Source organism: Desmodus rotundus, chromosome 3 (assembly GCF_022682495.2).
Source record: "Desmodus rotundus isolate HL8 chromosome 3, HLdesRot8A.1, whole genome shotgun sequence".
NCBI classification, from domain to species: Eukaryota; Metazoa; Chordata; class Mammalia; order Chiroptera; family Phyllostomidae; genus Desmodus; species Desmodus rotundus.
In genome coordinates this window covers 49,658,672-49,679,148 of record NC_071389.1, presented here as the reverse complement: position 1 = coordinate 49,679,148, position 20,477 = coordinate 49,658,672, and the positions used below count along the sequence as shown (strand labels likewise).

Sequence of the window (20,477 nt, the reverse complement as noted above, 5' to 3'; positions counted from 1 at the left end):
TCCAAGAAGAGTAATAGTCAACTTCAGTATAATCAGATTGGGATTATTTAAATTCATTTAGCGTCTTATCACTTGGTTTATAGTTGTCTTGGTACATTGTAGATACTTTAGGGTTTTATGTTCTAATGTTTGATTAATTCTACAGCTGTTTATTATTAATATTAAGCACTCACTACTTCACTATCTGTAAGGCACTGTGCATACAGCAGTGATACACAGAGTTCCAGTACTCAACCAGCTCAAAGGACTAGTTAAGGAGGCAGACAGAATATCAAAGAGGGATGCAAAACTTAAGATGGGAAATTAGAAAGGTGGCCAAGAAGGCACACCTGACTCAGAATGATGGGATGTTTGATCGGAAAGAAGGGTCGGAAGGGAAGGTGTCATTAAAGACTGCTAAGAAGGAGTCAGTAACTTCGTTTGGACCTCTTTGGCAGTATGGTGAAGCCTAGGGCCCTATTTTCAGAACAGTGTTCTTAAATGCATACAACACTTTGGATTCAATGGAAGTATGGTGAATTAAAAAAGCTATTGAAATATTTTAAAAATAAATTTGTGATATAGTGAAATATGTGCTTCTTTATTAACTCATTGAAGAATAAGACCTAAGGATGGGTATAATTATTAACATAATTTTGAGGTAGTGATGAGTGTAAATTGTATTTTGAGTTTTCTGCAGCAATTGTAATGTGATACAAAAATATCTGTGGTTTCTTTTGGTTGCAAACTCATAACTGTTGCTAATACTATGTGGTTTATGGCCTACAGTCATAATAGGATGTGCAGTATTTTATTTAGAAGTTTAGTTTTGAAACTGGAAAAGTTGGCATTCATGCTTCCTGTCACTACCAGAACCAATAAATAGAGACAAAGATTGAATATTTATTCAGATGCCAGCAACCTGAGGAGGCTAGTTCCATACCCTCAAAAACTGTCTTAATATCTTCAGCCGACCTTTCTATCAGGAGAAGAAAGGGTAGATAAGGGATTTAGAAAAGAGATTAATCAGAAAGGAATTGCAGCTTAGGGGTGATTTTCCGTCTGTGTTCCGTCCTTAGAACACAATAGCTCAGATACCCTGGGACATTAGGTTGACCTCCTGGAGTCATGTGGTCATGTATTCCAGTTCCTGGAATAACAGCTTCCCATGGGCATTGATCCCTTAAGTCTATCAATTGTAATTTAGGCTAAAATCTTTGAGTCCCTATCAGTTTGATATAATTTCTTAGATCCTTGAATTATATATCAAGTTTAAAAAAACAAACAAACCCTGATGCTAAGAAGAGATAAAATTTGAACGAATTTGAGACAGACTGAAGGAGGTATCTAGGTGAATGAAGCAGAAATGAGTTTGGAACATATGCAACAGCATGTGCAAAGGTATGGAGGAGACATGAGAGACAAGGGACTGGCAGCAGATTGCTTTGGTTAGAATGAAGAATGAATTTGACATTGTGGTAGGAAGTGAAGCTGAAATGACTGGCAAAATCTCTTGTCTTTGGGAGATGGGTTGACTGTACATTATGGTGATTAAGTGTGATCCTGTCTTTAAAAAATGTTTTACATATATATTTATTGATTCTCTTTTTAGAGAGAGAGAGAAACATTGGTGTGAGAGAGAAACATCAATTGGGTGCTTCCCATACATGCCTGATCAGGGACCGAACATGCAGCCTAGGTATGTGCCCTGACCAGGAATGAACCCTAAACCTTTTGGTGCACAGGTAAAATTCTCTGCAAACTCGCCATTGCCTAGTGTGGGGTCCAGAAGGAGTCATCTCAAGACATGGCTCCGTGGTATGCAGATTGCTTTGAGCTAAAGTAAATTTTAACCTCAGGCTCAAGAGAAACTGCCCCCCTTAACTATCTAGAAGAATTTGAATTGGAGCCCATAAGAGATTATTAGAGATAACGTCTTTTGAGCTATCTATAGGGCAAGGCAAACTTCTGTTCATTAAAAGTCTGTTTTTCTTATCATCCTGCAATGACCTTTTGAAGTCCCTAAGGGACCCTAAGTCATCCCTAGCTCTGGATGTCATATATACCTCAATCACCCGTTCTGTCTCTGAACCCCTCATGCCTGTGGGGTCTCTGACTCATGTATGTGAGGTTCCCATACATATGCAGGTATTAAATATGGTTATTTTCTCTTGCTAACCTGTCTCATGTCTATGTGATTTATTAGACCAGCCAGAAGAACCTTGAGGGGAGAGGAAAGTTTGTTCCTCCCTCATATTAGCATATATACTCCAAGTTTCATACAGTTGCTTTTGGTAATTTAGCTCAGCTTTTCTTCTTTTCTTGCTAGTCTCATTTACCATCGCTTTCCCTGTCACGTACTATGCTCTAATGATTCTCAAGATCATGCTATATTTATACATACTTTTCTCTTTACCCATCAGCTGAATGATCACTTACTGTGCCTCAGCTGCCTGAGCTGCAAAATGGGGGCAGTGAGTACCTCATAGACTTGTTGTGGGGATTAAATCAAATTGTTACTGACACTTGCTTGGCACAGTGCGTGACACATAGGAAGCTCTCAGTGAATGATATCTGTTACCACCTGTGACATCCCTGTCCCTTGCCCAGTTGGCCAACTCTGATACATTCTTTGAAGCCTAACCTGGACACTATTTTCTCCAGAAAGATTTCCCGATCGTCTGACTTTCACTTCCTCCCGATATAATTAATAATTTTCTCTTCCATATTATATCAGGATCTCATGTCATTTCAATTCTTGTATTTTTCACACTGTTTTTTAATCTTATATTTCTATATCATTTTCCCTATTAGAATGTGGAGCTCTTAAAAGTAAAGGCTGAATATTATTTTTGATGTCTGTAGCATTTGATTTTATTGGAAAGACACTTAAAGGAGTTTCCACACCTCTCCATGAGTGGCAGCCACTAATAAAGTACTTGTAAATTCTGGATCCAGTGATACTTTACAGATACAATGGTAGACTCATTTGGTTCACGATCTCATAGTCTCTCATTACCTGAATTACTGCATACTTCTTCAAAAATTAATATATTATTTTTCTGCTTAATAAATTGTAATATTTTCTCTTTGTAAAAAGACATATAAGCAATGCAGGGAATATGTGATTTCACAATTCCATCTTTCATAGTGAATACCACTGTTAACACTGTGTGATGTAATTGTCCGGATTTTTACATTCAAATATTAACACATTGTTACGTTTATTTGATTTATGCATTATTCTCTCACTTTCCCTGTCTCTAGAGTAGCCCCCTTGTAATCTATTCTTAATACACACTTTTAAAAAGTATGATTTAAAAATCATTTTCTAAAACGCGAATTCATCATGCTATTCCCATTTACCATCCCTAAAAATCTATCCATTTCTTTTTGGATAAGTCTAAACTTTTAAGATCACATACAAAGTCCTGCATGATGTGACACCTTCTTTTTTCTCTAGCCCTGAAATCATACTTGACTGTGTTGAATTCCAGATTTGAGGCATTGGGCAAGTTTTTTCAACTGTCAAATGAAGATTAAAAATGATACTTATCACAAGGAGATAATATATAAAGCATACTGCTGGTTTAGAGTTAACAATAAATACTGGCTATTGTGGAAGAACAAAATGTTCTTGTATACATGTATTATATATTTATATGTGTTCAGTCTCATGTTTTCTGAGTAGGATCCTTTGAGGTGCTGATTGGGTAATGCTTGAACATAATCGGAACGACCCCCACCCTGCACCAAAAAAGAAAGACAAGGAAGAAGGGAAGAAATAAATTTGAATAGGTTTGAAAGAAGATGGGAGGTGAAAACCTGAGTGGCAGGGGAGGATGAAAAGAAGCCAGTTCCCAGGGGGTTTGTTTTTGGCGGGGGTTGTCGGAGGGTAGGGTGGGGTGGGGATGGGGATGGTAATAAAATTTAAGGTAGAATAGATTTGAGAGAAGCAGCTGTCTGAATAAATGGGACTTTGGAGAGATAAATGGGTAACATATTCAGGAAATTTTACTTCCTTCCGCTCCAGTTCCCCACCACTTAATTTTGTCAAGGCATTATGGATGTCAAATTTATATTCTTTCGGTACTTTACGCTGAGTCAAGTCTGGCCATGAACTAGTCCAGTGATGTTCCAATTACACAATCGTATTTGCCATCCTTCAGCGTCCACTCCACATTCTTAATCTCTGACGCCTGCCGGAAATTGATTCATCAACAAACATTTGAGTGAACTCCTCTCTTTCCTTCTGCTGAATAGCCTTTTTTCCAAGGTCAGACCCAAAACTCTTTTACGGTGACTTTTCTGACACTCTAACACTAAAATTTTTCTGTGTGTGTGTGTGCGCGCGCAAGCTAGGTCCCCGCAACCACTTCATTCCTCGGGTAGTTAAATGTAGAACCCAACTGTTTGACTATCTTCCTTTACTGAGCTCCTTCGAGCCAGGAGTAGCGTTTTATAAATCTACTAGCTCAATGCATGGCACGAAATAGATGTTTAGCAAATGTTTATTGAATGAATTTTCTGTGCATCTCAGTGACATCACATCCTGCGTACAGGGACGTCAATCTGCACTCCTTTGCGGGAAGCCTAGATGTCGGAAGGTTTAAGTCATTGTTTATAAGACGCATCAAACATTCAAACGCAGGCTAAGGTTTTTGAACGTTCACTCCTGAAGCGCGACCACAGAGAGGGACGGGTCTCGCTCTTCTGGCTCAGAAATCCCAGCTCGAGGCGGAAACACGACGCTCGGAAAGTGGGGGCACTCGGCCACTCTCTGCGAATAGGAAGTGCGGGGGAGGGAGCCTACTGCTCACCTATCGCGGTGTTTCCTTCCCCCTCCCCTCCCGGGGAGCTCTCGCGAGAGAAGGCAGAGGAAGATGGCTGTGCCCTGTTTTTCGGGGTGAGGCAGTGGTGGCTATTGGAGCGGCGGGGGCCGGGATCGTGGTGTCGTGGGTACCTTAGCACTAGCTCCCCCCAGCGAGCGCGCGTTCCTTCGTACCTGGGCGAGAGCGGGCTCTTTTTCCTCCGGGCGATGCGTTTGTCCCGGGCTCGGGGGCTCGGTGGGAGTTCATGCTGCGCTGGAGGCTCCTGGCCACCGCTCTAATCGCCCTGTGCCGCCGCAGCGCCTACTCCGTCGCCGGCGGTGAGCCCCCCGGATCCCCTTTCTGCCCCTGGCGGCGATGACTGGAGAGAAGATCCGCTCACTGCGGAGGGACCACAAGCCCAGCAAAGAAGAGGGGGACTTGCTGGAGACTGGGGATGAGGAAGCGGCGGCTGCCCTCGGCGGCACCTTTACTGGAGGCAGGATCGGCACGGGCGGCAGCGGCAAGGGCGGCAAAGCCTGTCATAAGATCTTCAGTAACCATCATCACCGGCTCCAGCTGAAGACAGCTCCGGCCTCCTCCAATCCACCCGGCGCGCCGGCCCTGCCGCTGCATAATTCCTCTGTAACCACCACCTCCCAGTCCCAGACTCTTCTAGGGGGCACCAACCCCATTGCCGTCGCCGCAGATGGAGGCGTTTGCCCCGCACACTACCCAGTGCACGAGTGCGTCTTCAAAGGGGATGTAAGGAGACTGTCCTCTCTCATCCGCACGCACAATATCGGGCAGAAAGATAATCACGGTGAGGAGTGCTCGCCCCTCTCCACCTCTCCTTCCCCGAGCCGAGGGTGCGCCTCTGGAATCCTAGGCTCTTGTCCAACAAACCTTTCTTTCCTTTGCTTATCATCCGGGCCAAATGCCCGTAAATCATGATGCATTCACTAATAGCATGCTAGTGGTCAGGGGATTGGTTCTTGTGGGTGCAAAGGAATGTTTCCTCCTTGCCCACTTCAAAGTTTCTAGTGAGAAGCTGCTTTGTGTTTGAGACAGACCTTCAATGTGTGTTGATGCTTGATTATGAGAAATATTAGGTTGCTTCTTATCCATCCTGGCTTTCTTCCTTCGTTCATGAAACTACATTTCTTTCTCTCCCCATCTCCCACCTTGGGATCTTGAATTTGGACTTACATATTGCCCACCTACCTTCATTAGCTAGATACAGAGTCCAACTTGACTGCAACTGGTTGTGATTCCTGCCTGCCAGGTTGCCTGTTTCATAGTGGGTTTTTTGGTTTTTGGTTTTTTTTTTAACGCTTTAAGGAAACTTGTTTTGATAGAGTGTCTACACTTTGCATTTAAGATAGAATATAGAATGCTTTGATTTGTGAAAACCACACAGTTTAAATTTGTTGGCATTTAGAGCAAATAAAGTGATTTCTGAGTAGCTAAAATTTTGTTGGAGTAGAGTTTCGAGTTTTTTGCTTGTTTTACTTAGGCGGTCGCTAATAGTAATGTTTCATCTTAATGACTGCAACTAAAAGTAGCACTGTGTTTTTTCATAGTAACTTCCTCATAGCCTATATGACAAAGTAGAGTGTCATTTGTTATTCAAGGACTATATTTCTACTTTTTGCCTTACCTTAACTCATCAGCTGATTTTTTCCCCTGCTTTTTAGTTCTAAAAACACTGATTGGGTTAACTTTTAAAACAACAGTAAATTTATTACGAAAACGAATGTAAACACTGATATTTTCACCATTTCATAAATAGGCCATTTAAACTGTGTAGTTGGCAATTGCTCTGCTTTTAACTGAGCATGACTTTTTCATACATTCAGTTAGAACACTCGGAACTCTTTGCTCAAAATAATATAACAAATTAATGAAACACTTACTTATGGAATAAGCTCCACCAATCCTATTGGACTCCAGGCTTCTTACGTAAAATAAGGGCAAAAACTGAGATAAAGTAAGATTTCTGTTGTACAGTTTTCTAACAACTGCGCTTGTATTCTGAATTTAATGATATTGTAATAATATCACTACCTGTCATTTATCATAAATCAAATCCCCAAAAAAGTTCCTGAAAACCGTACCCAGTTTTTTTATTCCTACCTTTAATTTATAGAATTATTTTACTACTGTTGCAACTAGCATATCATTATTTGTTGATGGAAATTATATTTTAACTGTTTGGGGAAGAGCTTTTTGTGGGAGATATAATGTGGCTTCAGTCAATTATTGAGAAGTTTTTCAGATTTGGACTTCATAAAAGCTATGTTTTATTTTAATAGCCGTTGCCTTTGAAAGAAATGTCCCTGAAAACAATTCAAAGATTTTTTTTTGAGGGATAATTTCTTTTCAAATAAGAGACACAAATATGACCAAGTATGGTAGTATGGTATATTAGAACTGAATTTCTTGAGTGATCATAAATAATACTGAGTGGCAGTATTATTGGGCTTCTATATTCTGTAATGCAACATTTAGGAGTTGGTATGTTAAAATACAAATTATTTGCAAAGTAATTGGAATCCTAAGTATCCCTAAACTCTTTTCCTTATTCCACTGAAATTCACTTCTTAAATTGCCTTGATGTACCAAATGTTCGCATTGTACTTAGCTACCCTTATATTGTTGATATTTCTGATGAATGTAACCAGGGTTCACATACAAGTGGAAAGGGTAATTGTTTTTTCCCCTGCAATGTACATTCTCATGTCCTGTGTAGTAAGGTCTGCTTGGAAGAGCGGCTTGTATTTAATGTGCTGCTGCTTTAAACCCTTTCCCCAGTAGCTGCATAATTTCCCCATTATATTGTTACTTTTACTCGTGATTTTTAGTAACCTGGATACTTTATTTATATTTTTAGAATGCTTTTTCTTTCAAATTACAACAGAGTACTCATACCGGTGCATAGCAGAGCCGTGGAGTCACACCACATCGTACCATGTAGTTTTATATTCACTGTAGAGGTTCCTTCCACAACGTTATTATGATATGATGGGCACCATCATATCATCATAGATACAGTTTATTGAGTGTGTCAGCACTATGCTAAGTGTTTACATACATTTAATTCTTACAGTAACCCTGCAAAGCTGATAGCTTTATCCTATTTTAAAGGAAACTTTTCTAAAGATCATTATCCTATTTTAAAGGAAACTTTTCTAAAGTTGCACATTTAGAAGTTGTAAAGATGGGAAATGAACTAATAGCTATGACTCTAAAGGCCATGATCAACATCTTTGTAAATATTTCTATTCATCAGGACCTACTGTATTTCAAAGAAGTCAATTCTAATGTGTCTGTGATAGTTTACAGCAAAGTTCTTTAATATAGACTTTCCCATTTAGTCATTATAACAGTCTTGTAGAGAGATTCTGCCATCGGAGAGCTCTCAGAGTTTTTATGCAGAGCCCAAACCTCTCACTCTTATTTGTTCTGTGTCTTTTTTATTTAATGGTAAGATAAATGGGCTCTCTCGCTCACATGATAGCCGGTTAGATGTTTGACAAGAGCTATCATGTTCTCCTTATCTTCAGGTAAACATTTCTAACTTCTGTGTCCATTCTTCATATAACATTGTTTATAAAGTGCTTAGAATGGTCCCTGAAACGTAGTGCATACCATATTTTGCTGCGTATAATGCACACCCATATTCCTTTGTGCATGATATATAGGGTTATTATACCCATTATTACACGCATGTAGTCATTATACCTATGTATAATGCGCATCGTTATTTTTCCCTCGAAAATTTGGGCAAAAAAGTACACATTGTACATGGCTAAATGCGGTACTGTGTGTATGTTATATAAGTAAGTGAAACTCTTAATCATCTTTGAGTGAAACTAGTTTTTTAATTTTTCCTTTTTATTGCCAAATTGAATAGGAGCAAGGACAAAAGTTTTTGTTTTGTGGCAAAATGTTGGTTGAGTATGAATTGCTTTTCTGAACCATCAGTTATTTTGAAGAATACTGTATTTGGATCCAAACACATCTTTTGAAATATAAGTTAAATATAGTAACACCCGTAACATTGTGTATACTATGTTCAAATTTGCTAAGTGATTGTGACTCATATATTTAGTAACAGCTTTTTTGGAGTGGATAAAAAGATCCATTACAGTAAATGTACCCAAATTTATTAAACTTTGTATCTTTGGTGTATCCTTAGTTATACAGCACCTTTTTCTCTTTTGCATAGAATTAAGGTTTAAGTCTAAGCCCTTTTTCACATTGACTTAAGATTTTTTGGGTCACTTTTAGCCATTGGTAGTTAAACAAAGCATCCTGATTTTTACTTCCTGACTTTTAGAATTGAGAATGTTTGTGAAGCATGTGGAAGATTTTCTTGATTTTGACAGCACTTTCTATTTGTTAAACATGTAATTTTGTTTTTTCTCTTAATTGAGTTCAATATCCTTAGAAGTGAAGCAGCTTCTCTTGGCCATAAGTCAGAAGCTTTTAGTTGCCACAGTGATGAAAGTTGTTGATATATAAATTGCTCAGACCAGCCTTTTCTAGATTGTGAACAATTTCTGATCTATTCTGAGAGATTTGGCAGTTTCTACTGACTTTAATTATATTGCCTGGCATGTGAAATTCCATCTTCGGTGTACACAGTTAACGTTTATTTTTACTGAGTTGTGTAATCTTCCTGAAGCTATTTCACACTGTGATTATAAATCTCAAATTTAAGTTAAAATTCAATTTAGAGTATTCCTGCTAATGCAGGTAACTCATTGAAGTGATAAGGAAATGGTTACCATGTGTAATATCTCTCTGCCTGGTAGCTGGCAGATTTCTTCAGATGGGGATTTTAAAACATCTTAATTTTGAAAGATTAAAAAATGTATGTTTGAGAATTGAAGCAATAGGATAATCTGGTGTTCATATGGTATGTTTATTCTCCTCTATACATTTAAAAATTCTTTGTGATTTTATCTGTTTTTGTCAGTAAAATCTTAATGATAGGTGACGCAGGAGAATAATATATAATATGTCTGTGTGAAGAGTGACTATAAAGCTAAACTTTGCATGGCAAAAAAATCTTGAACTAAGCCTCCGGTGAACAGTTACAGCCATGAGGGTCATAATGACAGCACATCTTTAAAAGAACATTAGTTCCTGAATATCTGTTCCCGTGTTTTGTAGACTTTTCTGAACTTTGGTTTTGAAAGGCAGGCCTTATTCCTTCCCTTAGAAGAAGAGTGGTTTCTGGAGACCCAAAATAATCCATTAAGTGTTACACACCTTCATTGGATATGTGGGTGATAAGGTGGTGAAGCCTGTCACTCCGCTGACCTGTTGGGTTGACTCAGTTGATCTTAATGACTATATGATATGACCTTCCGCCTTTCATCTCTTCCCCCATGTGCATCTCCAACAGAGTAGGACGGTCCGTGGATTACGTGGTTTGTTTCCTGATGGCATCATCATGAGCACTATAGAATGTGACCTACCGATTAGAATTGTAATATGAACACATCTGCCTCGTGAGAGGGAGGGGGAAATCCTCTCCTCCAATTTCCTGAACTGAGCTACAATAGGAGTAGGAATTCTGACCTTCCACGTTGGGCAAAAAGGAAGCAGAAATGAGCAGTTAATGACAGTGATACATCCTGGGCATCCCCAATGAGGCAGGAGAAATCTGGAGGGCTCACTGGAGAAATGAGTATGCTTGCCCCAAGGTACTGTCACTCTCAAGTCATAGAAATCTAATGCAGAGTATAGTGTAATTGTAAGGATGCTTTGGATTCTGGAAAATAAGTAGTTTCTGAAAAATTGGATGGGGGCTGGGCAGATACACACTTTCTGTTCATATACCATTTATTTCACTGGAAGTGAGATGGAAGATCAGTTTTAGAGCAAGACTGAAGCATATAAAATTGGGTTAGGAAAAAGAGAAAAGGTGTTTTTTCTACTTGAACATTATGAATGGTGCTGTCAGGATATGTGAGGTTTAATTTTGTGGTTTAGTGGAATTTCATCTATTCTTAAGCCTGTCACTCTTGTTGAAGTCCTGGAGATTATCTGCACAACTAGCAGGTCATCTCTGTGTTTCGAATCAGATTTGAGTTGGAGACCATGCTTCTGTAAAAACTGGTTTTTATGACATTATACTAATTACTAAACTGCTGAAATAAGTAGATACTGGAACATTATATTGGAACAATATGTAAGTAGATAGTGGAACAATGTACTGGAACATTATAACATCCAGTGGGAGACTGCATTTGAAAATATTTTACTCTGAGGGCTCATGTAGTAATATGAGACCCTCAGATAATAATAATAGCTATTAATAGCAACATCTTGCTCTCACTTTTGGTGTTAAGTATCTTCCAGCAAAAGACATTTTTGTTTTTGAGGTTTAGATAGGACTTCACTTGAGATTTATCTGATAGTTGAATTTTTACTGTCAGTCTGCTACAAGAGTAGGTTTATATGACTTCCTGAAAGTTTTCTGTAGTTGCTAGTAGTGTAACTGAGTTCAGTGCATTGGACTCTTGGTGGTAGATATCTATCAGGCGTGTTAATGCACGCTCTCTCTCACTCAGCACTCTGCTGAATTCCATAAAAGCATGTGTGCAGTCTTGCGTATCTTCTGCGTATCTCTCCTTTGGTAGGCTTTCATAGAGAATCTTGTATAGACCTGCTTTGTCCTGGGGTGAAATTGTTTTTGGAAAGTAAAAACAGATTTTAACACTATTCTGATGGTTCTTTGTATTATATTTTTATTTCCTTTGTTCATTCTTTCATATAACAGATATATACTGAGCTCCCAAGATCTGATAAACAGTGTTTTAGGTACTGGGTTTACAGCAGTAAACAAAACAAAGTTCCTGCTCTCCTGCAGCTTACATCGTTAAAGAGGGAAGGTAAATAATAAACAAAGCCATAGATATATGATAATGATAAATAGGGAGTAAAATATAGCAGGATGAGAAGAACAGAGAGGATAGAGAGGAGGGGAGGTAGTAATTTCATTGAGGTCAGGTTCAGGGAAGACATCAATGATAAAATAAATTTAAGCAGTTATCTAAAGGAAGTTAGGGAGCAGAGACATCTGCCACAACAGTTTCAGACAGAGAATAGCAAATGCAAAATTACCATGTTCAGGGAATAGGAATAAGGCTAATGTGGCTGGAACAAGGGGTAGATTGGTAGGAGATAGGAGATTTGAGAGGTAAAATTTTTGCAGACCATTGTTAAGGATTTTGGCTTTTATCTAAGCAACATAGACACATTTTGAGCTCTTTGAGCAGAGGAATAATACTGATTTTAAAAGGTTCATTCTGGCTGCTCTGTGATGCAAAAGCTTGAGTGCGCAAGGGTGAGTTTAACATGCTATTTTAACAAGTGAGGGTAGCTATGGAAATAGAAGGTAGAGTTGGTTTAGATTTGAAGATGAATTGGATGTAATACGTGCTGGTGTGAGTTTTAGTACATAGGACAGTACGATTTATGAGAGATAATACAAAAATTCTCTCTTACTACTTACTTGGATGGGACTTGGAAGTATCTGTAGAAGCTGGAGCTATGTTAGTTCTAGTACTTGTAATTTCCTGCTTTGTTCCCTAGTTAGGGGCACTTCGAGTCAAAACTATTTTTGTAATAATACAAAGTCATTGCTTGCCTTTCTCACTGTGCTGACATTTTTGCTTGTGGCACAAAAGCAGTAGCGGATAAAATTGTTGGAACCTTAGCATGAATCAAGGAGCCAGACTGCTAGTAGACATTGTATTATTCACAGTCATGTACTTGCAGTTTTTAAAAACCCATTTTTCACCATGACCACGTAGCTCAGTTGGTTAGAGCATGGGCCCCATATGCTAAGGTCGTGGGTTCAATCCTGGGTCAGGGCACATACAAGAATGAACCAATGAATGCATAAATAAGTGGAACAACAAATCGATTTCTCTCTTTCCCTCCTTCCCTCCCTCTTCCTGTCTTTCTCTGAAATAAATAAATAAATAAAGCCATTTTTCTTAATGTTATTGATGGAGCTATAGAAATGATTAATTTTACTGTCTTAATCTCTAGTATATATCTTTTTTAATATTCTTTGACATAATATGGATTATGCATGATGTTATTCTGCATCTCTCTGTTATTCTGAAGAGGGAATAAGGGAAAATAGTTATGCAGTTGTTTGAGTTATAAGCCACACTGGCTGCTTTTGTCACGGAACCCCATCTTTACTTGAAAAAAAAAGCTTACAGACAAACTATGGTTATTTCAGTTTGTATATTTGGCAGACATTTTCTGGAAAATGAATGAAGTGAGGCTGTGCCTTCAAGGAACACAATTGCCTGTATGTATTGCCAGTGAAAAAAATTGAACTCTGAAATGAAAATTAGCATTTGGGAAAGGTCGCTGTCACTCTAAGCTTGACAGTTTCCCAGTATTTAGACTGTTCTGGCCAGATTGGTGATATTACCAAACGTAATTTTTAAAATTTCATTCTGTATGTGGTAACAAGTGTGATCTTAAAATGTATGGGTATCATGTCATGTCATGTCATGTCCCTGCTCAAGACCCTTTAGTGCCTTCTCCACTTTAAAAGTAAGTTCATATTTCTTACTGTAGTTACAGTCTTTCATGATTTGGCCCTTACCTACTTCTCTGATATAATTTTGTACAAACCTCTTCTTTTCTCTGCGTCTGGCCTTACTTGGTTTCTTTCAGTTCTTTGAATATGTCCAGGTTATTTCTGTCCTTTGTCTGGAATGTGTTTTTTTCTCTTTCTTTCATTTCTTAGTTCCTACTTTTAGATCTCATTTAAACATCTTTTTGGAGAGATTTTTCTGACTGAAGTATCAAAAAGTATGTCTTCCTTTGTTATTTTCAATTGTAGCCTTTTGTTATTTTTCTTAGCACCTATCACAATCTATTTTGTTTTATGTTATAATTATCTTACTGTCTTTTATGCTCCTGGAGGGCAGAAGTTATTTTTAACTTGTTCATGGATGAATCTCTTAATGTCTAGCACTATGCTTATCACATAGTAATGCTCAATAAATATTTACTGAATGAAAATGGATTTTACTTCTGGGTAAAATGTTAGAGAAATAACGGAACCTGCGAACTCGTCTGACTTGTTAATATAATAATGACACCAGAATCACCTAAAGTAGACTGTGAGAGAAATTTTTAATAATCTAATGTGGTTACATATAGGAATTATATTGATGACTGACAAGTGTTCTATTCCGGAAGCAATATAATATGACATGAAATTCTTACTGATTAGAACAGGGGTCTACAAACATTTAAAGAACAAGACAGTAAGTATTATAGGCTTGCAGGACATACCATCTCTTGCATAAAAGTAGCCATAAACAGTTAATAAACAGTCAGCACATGGCTCTGTTGCACTAAGGCTTTATTTATGCTATAACCCTGAATTCAGAGGATGAGAAACTTTTTCGTGTGGTAAACAGATGGCAAGAGTGATTTCGTGCCCTACGGTAAGCCTATCCCTTCCTTTTCTTTATTCATTGCTATCATTAGGGCCCATAATAGGAGAAAAGAATAAGATACAAGCTATTGCTGGTATCTTATTTTGAATAGAGATATTCACACCAAGAAGCAAGGGGTCAAGGAAGCTTATTTATTAGTCCAGGACTAATGAGCGGGACTAACATTGGTGATGGTTATTAAGGCAAAATCAATAGTTTAGTAAAAAGGTCTTTGTAAGGAGGACTTCTGCTTTTAAAAATGTTAGGAGTATGAATGAGTTCTTACTGCAGTCCTACTAACAACCTTACTTGTCTCCCACTTTTTAATTAATTAATTTATAAACAGCTTTTTACAATATAATTCATATATGGTACAATTGAATCATTTAGAGTATACAATTAAATGATTTTAAGTATATTTATAGTCGTGCAACCATTGCTGCAGTCAATTTGAGAACATTATAATCACCCTAAAAAGAAACCCTGTACCTTTCAGCTTTCACTCCCCCAAACCCCTCATTTTCCCTAGCTCTGGACAACCGCTAATCTGCTTTTGTCTTTATAGATTTGAATGTCCTGGATATTTCATGTAAATGCAGTTACACAGTATGTGGTCTTTGTGATTGGCTTTCTTCACTAAGCACGTTGTTTCCAAGGTTCATCCATGTTGTAACACATTTCAGTGTACTTCATTCCTGTTTAGGACCGAATAATATTTCACTGCATGGATGTATCTTATAATATTTATGCATTCATTAATTAATGGACATTTGAGTTGTTTGTACTTTTTGTCCATTGTGAATAATGCTGCTCTGAATACTTGTATATAATTTTTTGTGTGCATGTGTTTTCGTTTTCTTAGGTATACCTGTTGGTGGGTCATGTGGTAAATCTGTGTTTACTGTTTTGAGGAACTGCCAAACCGTTTTCCAAGTGGCTGCACCATTTTACTTTCCCAACAGCAGGGCTTGAGGATTCTGCTTTCCTTGGCAACACTTATTCTCTCTCTTTTTGATTATTGCCATCCTAGTAATTACAAAGTGATATCTCATTGTAGTTTTGATTTGTATTTCCTTAATGGCTAATGATTTTGAGCATCAGTTCATGTACTTGTTGTCCACTTGTATATCTCCTTCAGAGAAGTGGCTATTCAGATTCCTTCCAATTTTTAAATTGGGTTTTAAAAATCATTTAGTTAGAAGAGTTTTTTTATGCATTCTGGGTACAAATATAGGATTTGCAAAGTATTTTCTTCCTCTCTAAGTTGTCTTTTCACTTTCTTGATGGCATCCTTTGCAACACAAAACAATCTAATTTTGATAAAGTTCAATTCACTTTTTTTTTTTTTTTTGCTATGTTTTTGGTGTATCTGAGAAACTATTACCTAATCCGAGGTCACGAAGATGTACTCCTTTGTTTCATTTTCTAGGAGTTTTGTAGTTTTGTTCTTACATTTAGGTCTGTGATCTATTTGGAATCTATTGATGTGTACATCTACCTTTATGCAATTATATACTGTATTATATCTGTGCTTTTACAGTAAGTTTTGAAATTGGGTAGTGAGTCCTCCAACATTGTTATTCCTTTTTTAAATATTGAAGCCATATCACACTGAAAAGAGTCCTGAAAAATGGGTTAGAAATTTGTAGGTGAAGAAAGCACAACTCTGTCTAGTCTTCCATGTTAAAAAGAATCCCCCACATTACATTCAAATGTAAGAACAATTTATTTTTGGGAAATAAAGATATTCCTGATTAGTCAGAATAAAGAGCTTGTAGGATAATAGCAAGTAATGAAATTGCAAAGTTTAGCAAAAGACAAACCAATGAGAACCTGGGGCAACACTATTGAGTTCAGACTATGGTATATCCTATAGCTGATGTTCTAGAATGACAATTTAATTTCAGAATGATATCTCAAGTCACACTTACAGGCTAAAAACCTCTTCATTATGGAAGAAAGCAAACCTGTAGTAATATTTAAAAATGAAGTTACTAATTAAAAATTATATATATTAATTTTCAGGTATTAGCATTTTTACAGAGTCTCTACATCAACAATTTTGCCAATAAAATGAGCTACACATCAAGAAATCATAGATAGGATAAAAAAAGATTTGGTTGCTTTATTGAAGGTATTTATATAATATATGATTTACCCCAATCTCATAATTGGACAAAACCTGCCAAGATGATTCTTTTTTTTTTTAAATTTTTATTGTTATTCAATTACAGTTGTATGCCTTTTCTCCCCATCCCTCCACCCCACCCCAGCTGAACCCACCTCTCTCCCCCACCTCCAACCTCCCCCTTGGTTTTGTCCATGTGTCCTTTATAGTAATTCCTGTAATCCCCTCTTCCCACTGTCCCCCCGCCCCCGGCTATTGTTAGATTGTTCTTAAGCAAACAAAATATAACCAGAGACATTGAAGCCAAGATGATTCTTACACACACACATACACACACAGACACACACCTCTTTTCCTCAATAAAGTCAGAAGAGAATGAGAATTGTTGTCAAAAACAGCAAGATAGTATTTTATGTAGAATTTATGAGACACAAAGAAATTCACTAAGTTTAAATTGTATAAGTAATTTTATCAAAAACCAAACAATTATATCTTCATCTTAACCATTAGGAACAAGAAAATGGCAGACTTTGGGATATTACTCACATTATGGTCTTCAGAAATAAAAATTTGAAGTACAAATTTTTCATTAGTGCCTGGCAATATACTGTGTTTTGCCATGTATAATGTGCTCCTGTGTATAATACACACCCACACTTTAGCACTATGCATGTATAATGTGCATCCTTATTTTTCCCTCAAAAACTTGGGCAAAAAGTGTGTATTATACACAGCAAAATACAGTACTCCTCAGTTTTCACACCTTAGAACTCACCTAGTTGAAATATGGAAACCACTGATACAATTTTTTTTAGGTGGTGAGCTTCTTAATATGTTTTATTTTTTCTATTAAAATTTTGTTGATTATACTATTACAGTTGTCCTGATTTCCCCCCCCCCCCCCCCAGCTCCACCCAGTATCCCCTACTCCCTTAGGCAATTCCCCCACCATTGTTCATGTCCATGGATCATGCATATAAGTTCTTTGGCTACTCCATTTCCTATAATGTACTTTACATCCCCATGGCTATTGTGTAACTACCTATTCATACTTAATCACCTCACCTCTTCACCCATTCCCTCACACACCCATCTCATCTGGCAGCCATCAAAACACTCTCTGTATCCATGATTCTGTCTCTGTTCTTGTTTGCTTAGTTTGTTTTCTAGATTCAATTGTTGATAGATATGTATTTATTTCCATTATTCATATTCTTTTTTGTTTTTTTTCTTAAATAAGTCCCTTTAACATTTCATATCATAATGGTTTGGTGATGATGAACTCCTTTAGTTTTTTCTTGTCTGGGAAGCTCTTTATCTGCCTTTTGATTCTAAATAATATCTTTGCTGGGTAGAGCAATCTTGGCTGTAGGTCCCTGTTTTTCATGACTTAGAATATTTCTTGCCAGTCCCTTCTAGCTCCAGTTCAGTTCCAGTCTCTTCTCAATACTTGGATAATAATTTTAAAACAAAAACTTGACCATTTTACACTTACACTCAAAAGACTGGAAGCACTCTAACATGGTTTAAAACTTTCTAGATTATGTTCCTTCTGTTTTCTTCCTCATTCTATATCTTATCTGAACTGCATACCATATTCTCCATTAAGCCACGTTCTCGTGGTTTTACACACATTTTGTTAATTCCTCATCAATATTCCTTGCCCATCTGCCTGGCATATTAATACCTTTCAAAACAAAACATCATGTTTTCAGTGAAGCCTTCTTTGGTCTGTCCTAGGCAATCATACTCTTCCCCCAAAGCCCTCTGTACCTATCTATTTAATGCAGCACTTTTCACACAAAACTTTGCTTTTAATTTGTGTAAACATCTGTCTTCTTCATTAGATGTCAACCTCAGGATGACTATTTGGTTAATTCATGTATAACAAATGCTTCGCATACAAAACATTCAAAAAAGTCAATAAGCATTTGTGAATAAAGGCATGAGAAAAAGCTCTTAGTGTAGCAACCAGCCTTAAAAATACCAATAGTTACAGAAACCTAATAATTAAAATGCAACAGGCATTACTGTAGGCAAGGATTGCAAACTCAAATGTTTCCATGATTATGTAATGTAACTGGAAAAGCTTGGGTGCTTTTTCCTAAATGGTTAGAGGAATACACTTGTGAAAGCACATGGCCCTGGAGGTTCCTTTGAATAAACACTTATTATCAGTTCACTGTCTTAAAGACAACAGTACTTAGGTTTTCTAATTTGCGTTCATTTTGACAGATTTTTCCAGGATTCTGTCCATGTCATTTAAATTACTCATTGGCATACATTTTGTTCACAAAATCCTTTTACATTAATAACATTGAAATTTGTAGAGATACTCCTCTTTCATGTGTGTGTTCTATTTTTTTTGATCAGTCTGAGGTTTATGCATTTTTTCAAGAACAAAGTTGTAGTATGTTGCTACAAATGTTTCTCTAATAATTCCTGCTTTTATTTTTTCTATTGTACTTTGGTAAAATGAACTCAAATTGAAAAATTAAGCAATTTAAGTTGTTCTTTTTCTAATTTCTTGAAATGGCTTGTTAGATTATTGGTTTTTCAGCCTTTTTCCTAATGTATCTTTATTTTTTTATTAATGATTTCTAGCTTAATTGCACCATGACCAGGGAACAGACAACATAATTTCAATCCTCTGAACCATGTTGAAATTTATGTTACATGGTCAAATCTGGTCAATTTTGTAAATACTTTTTCTATATTGAAAAGAACATGTTTTACATCATTACTGTTTTTTTGTCAGATTGTTGTTGCAGGAGGAATGTTAAAATCTCCAACTGTAATTGGGAGTTTCTATGTCTTGTAGTTCTAGCAGTTTCTGCTTGATGTATTTTCAAGCTATGTTATTTTTTTTAAGACTTTATTTTTAGAGAGAGGTGAAGGGAGGGAGAAATAGATGGAGAGAAATACCAGTGTGTGATTGCCTCTCATTCTGGTGTCCCAGCATTCAACCCATGCATGTGTCCTAACTGGGAATCGAACCAGTGACCCTTTGGTTTGCATGCCAACACTCAATCCACTGAGTCACACCAGCCATGGCTCAAGCTATATTATTAAGTACAAATCAAATCTTTATATTTTCTTGGTTCATTAAATGATTTTTTATTAATAAGTATCTACCTCAGATAATGTTTTCTGCTTTGAAATCTATTGTTATGTTATAACTATATTAATATAACCTATTATGTTAAAACTATAACAATTTTTTGGATATATGTTTGTATAAAATATATATTTCAATTCTGTCACAATCAGCTATTATATATCATTATATTTCAAATGTGTTTTCAACTACATGTAGAGAAGGGTTTTTTCATACAGTACAACAATATTTATCTTCTAACTGGAGCACTTACTCCAGTTTCATGTAGTATACTTACTGATACACTGGCGTTGAAATCTACCCCTGTTTTACGTTTTCTCTTTGTCCTGCTGGCTCCCTGTTCCTTTTTCTCTTCCTTTCTTACTTTCATCTAGATTGATGATTTTCTTACTTTCTTCTAGATTGATGATTTTCACTATTCTTTGTAGGGTTTTTCATCTGTGAAATGAAAAATAATATATTTTTATTTTACTATTCTTTTCATAGTTATTCTAGCAATGCACTGTGTCAGACAGTAGTTATATATGATTACTAAGCATTGGAAATGTGACTAGTCTAAATTGACTGTGCCATAGTGAGATTTTTAAAACTTTGTATGAAAACCAAGAATATAAAATATTTAAACAATATTTTATATTGATCATCATATTAAAATGTTTTGGATATACTGGGTTAACTCTTATTAACATTAGTTTTATTTATTTCTTTTTATTTTCTTCATGTGGCTTTTAAAAAATTTACAGTTAAATATGTGGCTTGCATTGTATTTCCATTAGCACAGCTCGAGAGTTTACAATATATATACACAACCTTGATTTATCACAGGCTAATGTTAAATATTAAGTAGCACATTACCCCTCTTCAGAGTTACGCAATTAACTCAGAATACTAACTTCATTCCCTTTTTCTAGACATCAGTGCTACTGTTATCTAGTCCCATAAATTTTTATTTT

General features: G+C 36.7%; 2 protein-coding genes across 2 annotated transcripts in view; one reads left to right on the top strand and one right to left on the bottom strand.

Annotated features, from left to right (window-relative positions):
* The window catches only part of CTH (cystathionine gamma-lyase), a 73,496-nt gene that overhangs the window by 32,284 nt on the left and 20,735 nt on the right, over positions 1 to 20,477 (bottom strand). The gene's annotated exons all lie outside the window — the stretch shown is intronic.
* Positions 4,496 to 20,477, top strand: part of ANKRD13C (ankyrin repeat domain 13C) — a 72,994-nt gene continuing 57,012 nt past the window's right edge. The window contains exon 1 of the mRNA XM_024565387.4: positions 4,496 to 5,610. Coding sequence (XP_024421155.1) covers positions 5,166 to 5,610 — 445 coding nt within the window. The 5' untranslated portion in view covers positions 4,496 to 5,165. The remainder of the gene's footprint in view (positions 5,611 to 20,477) is intronic.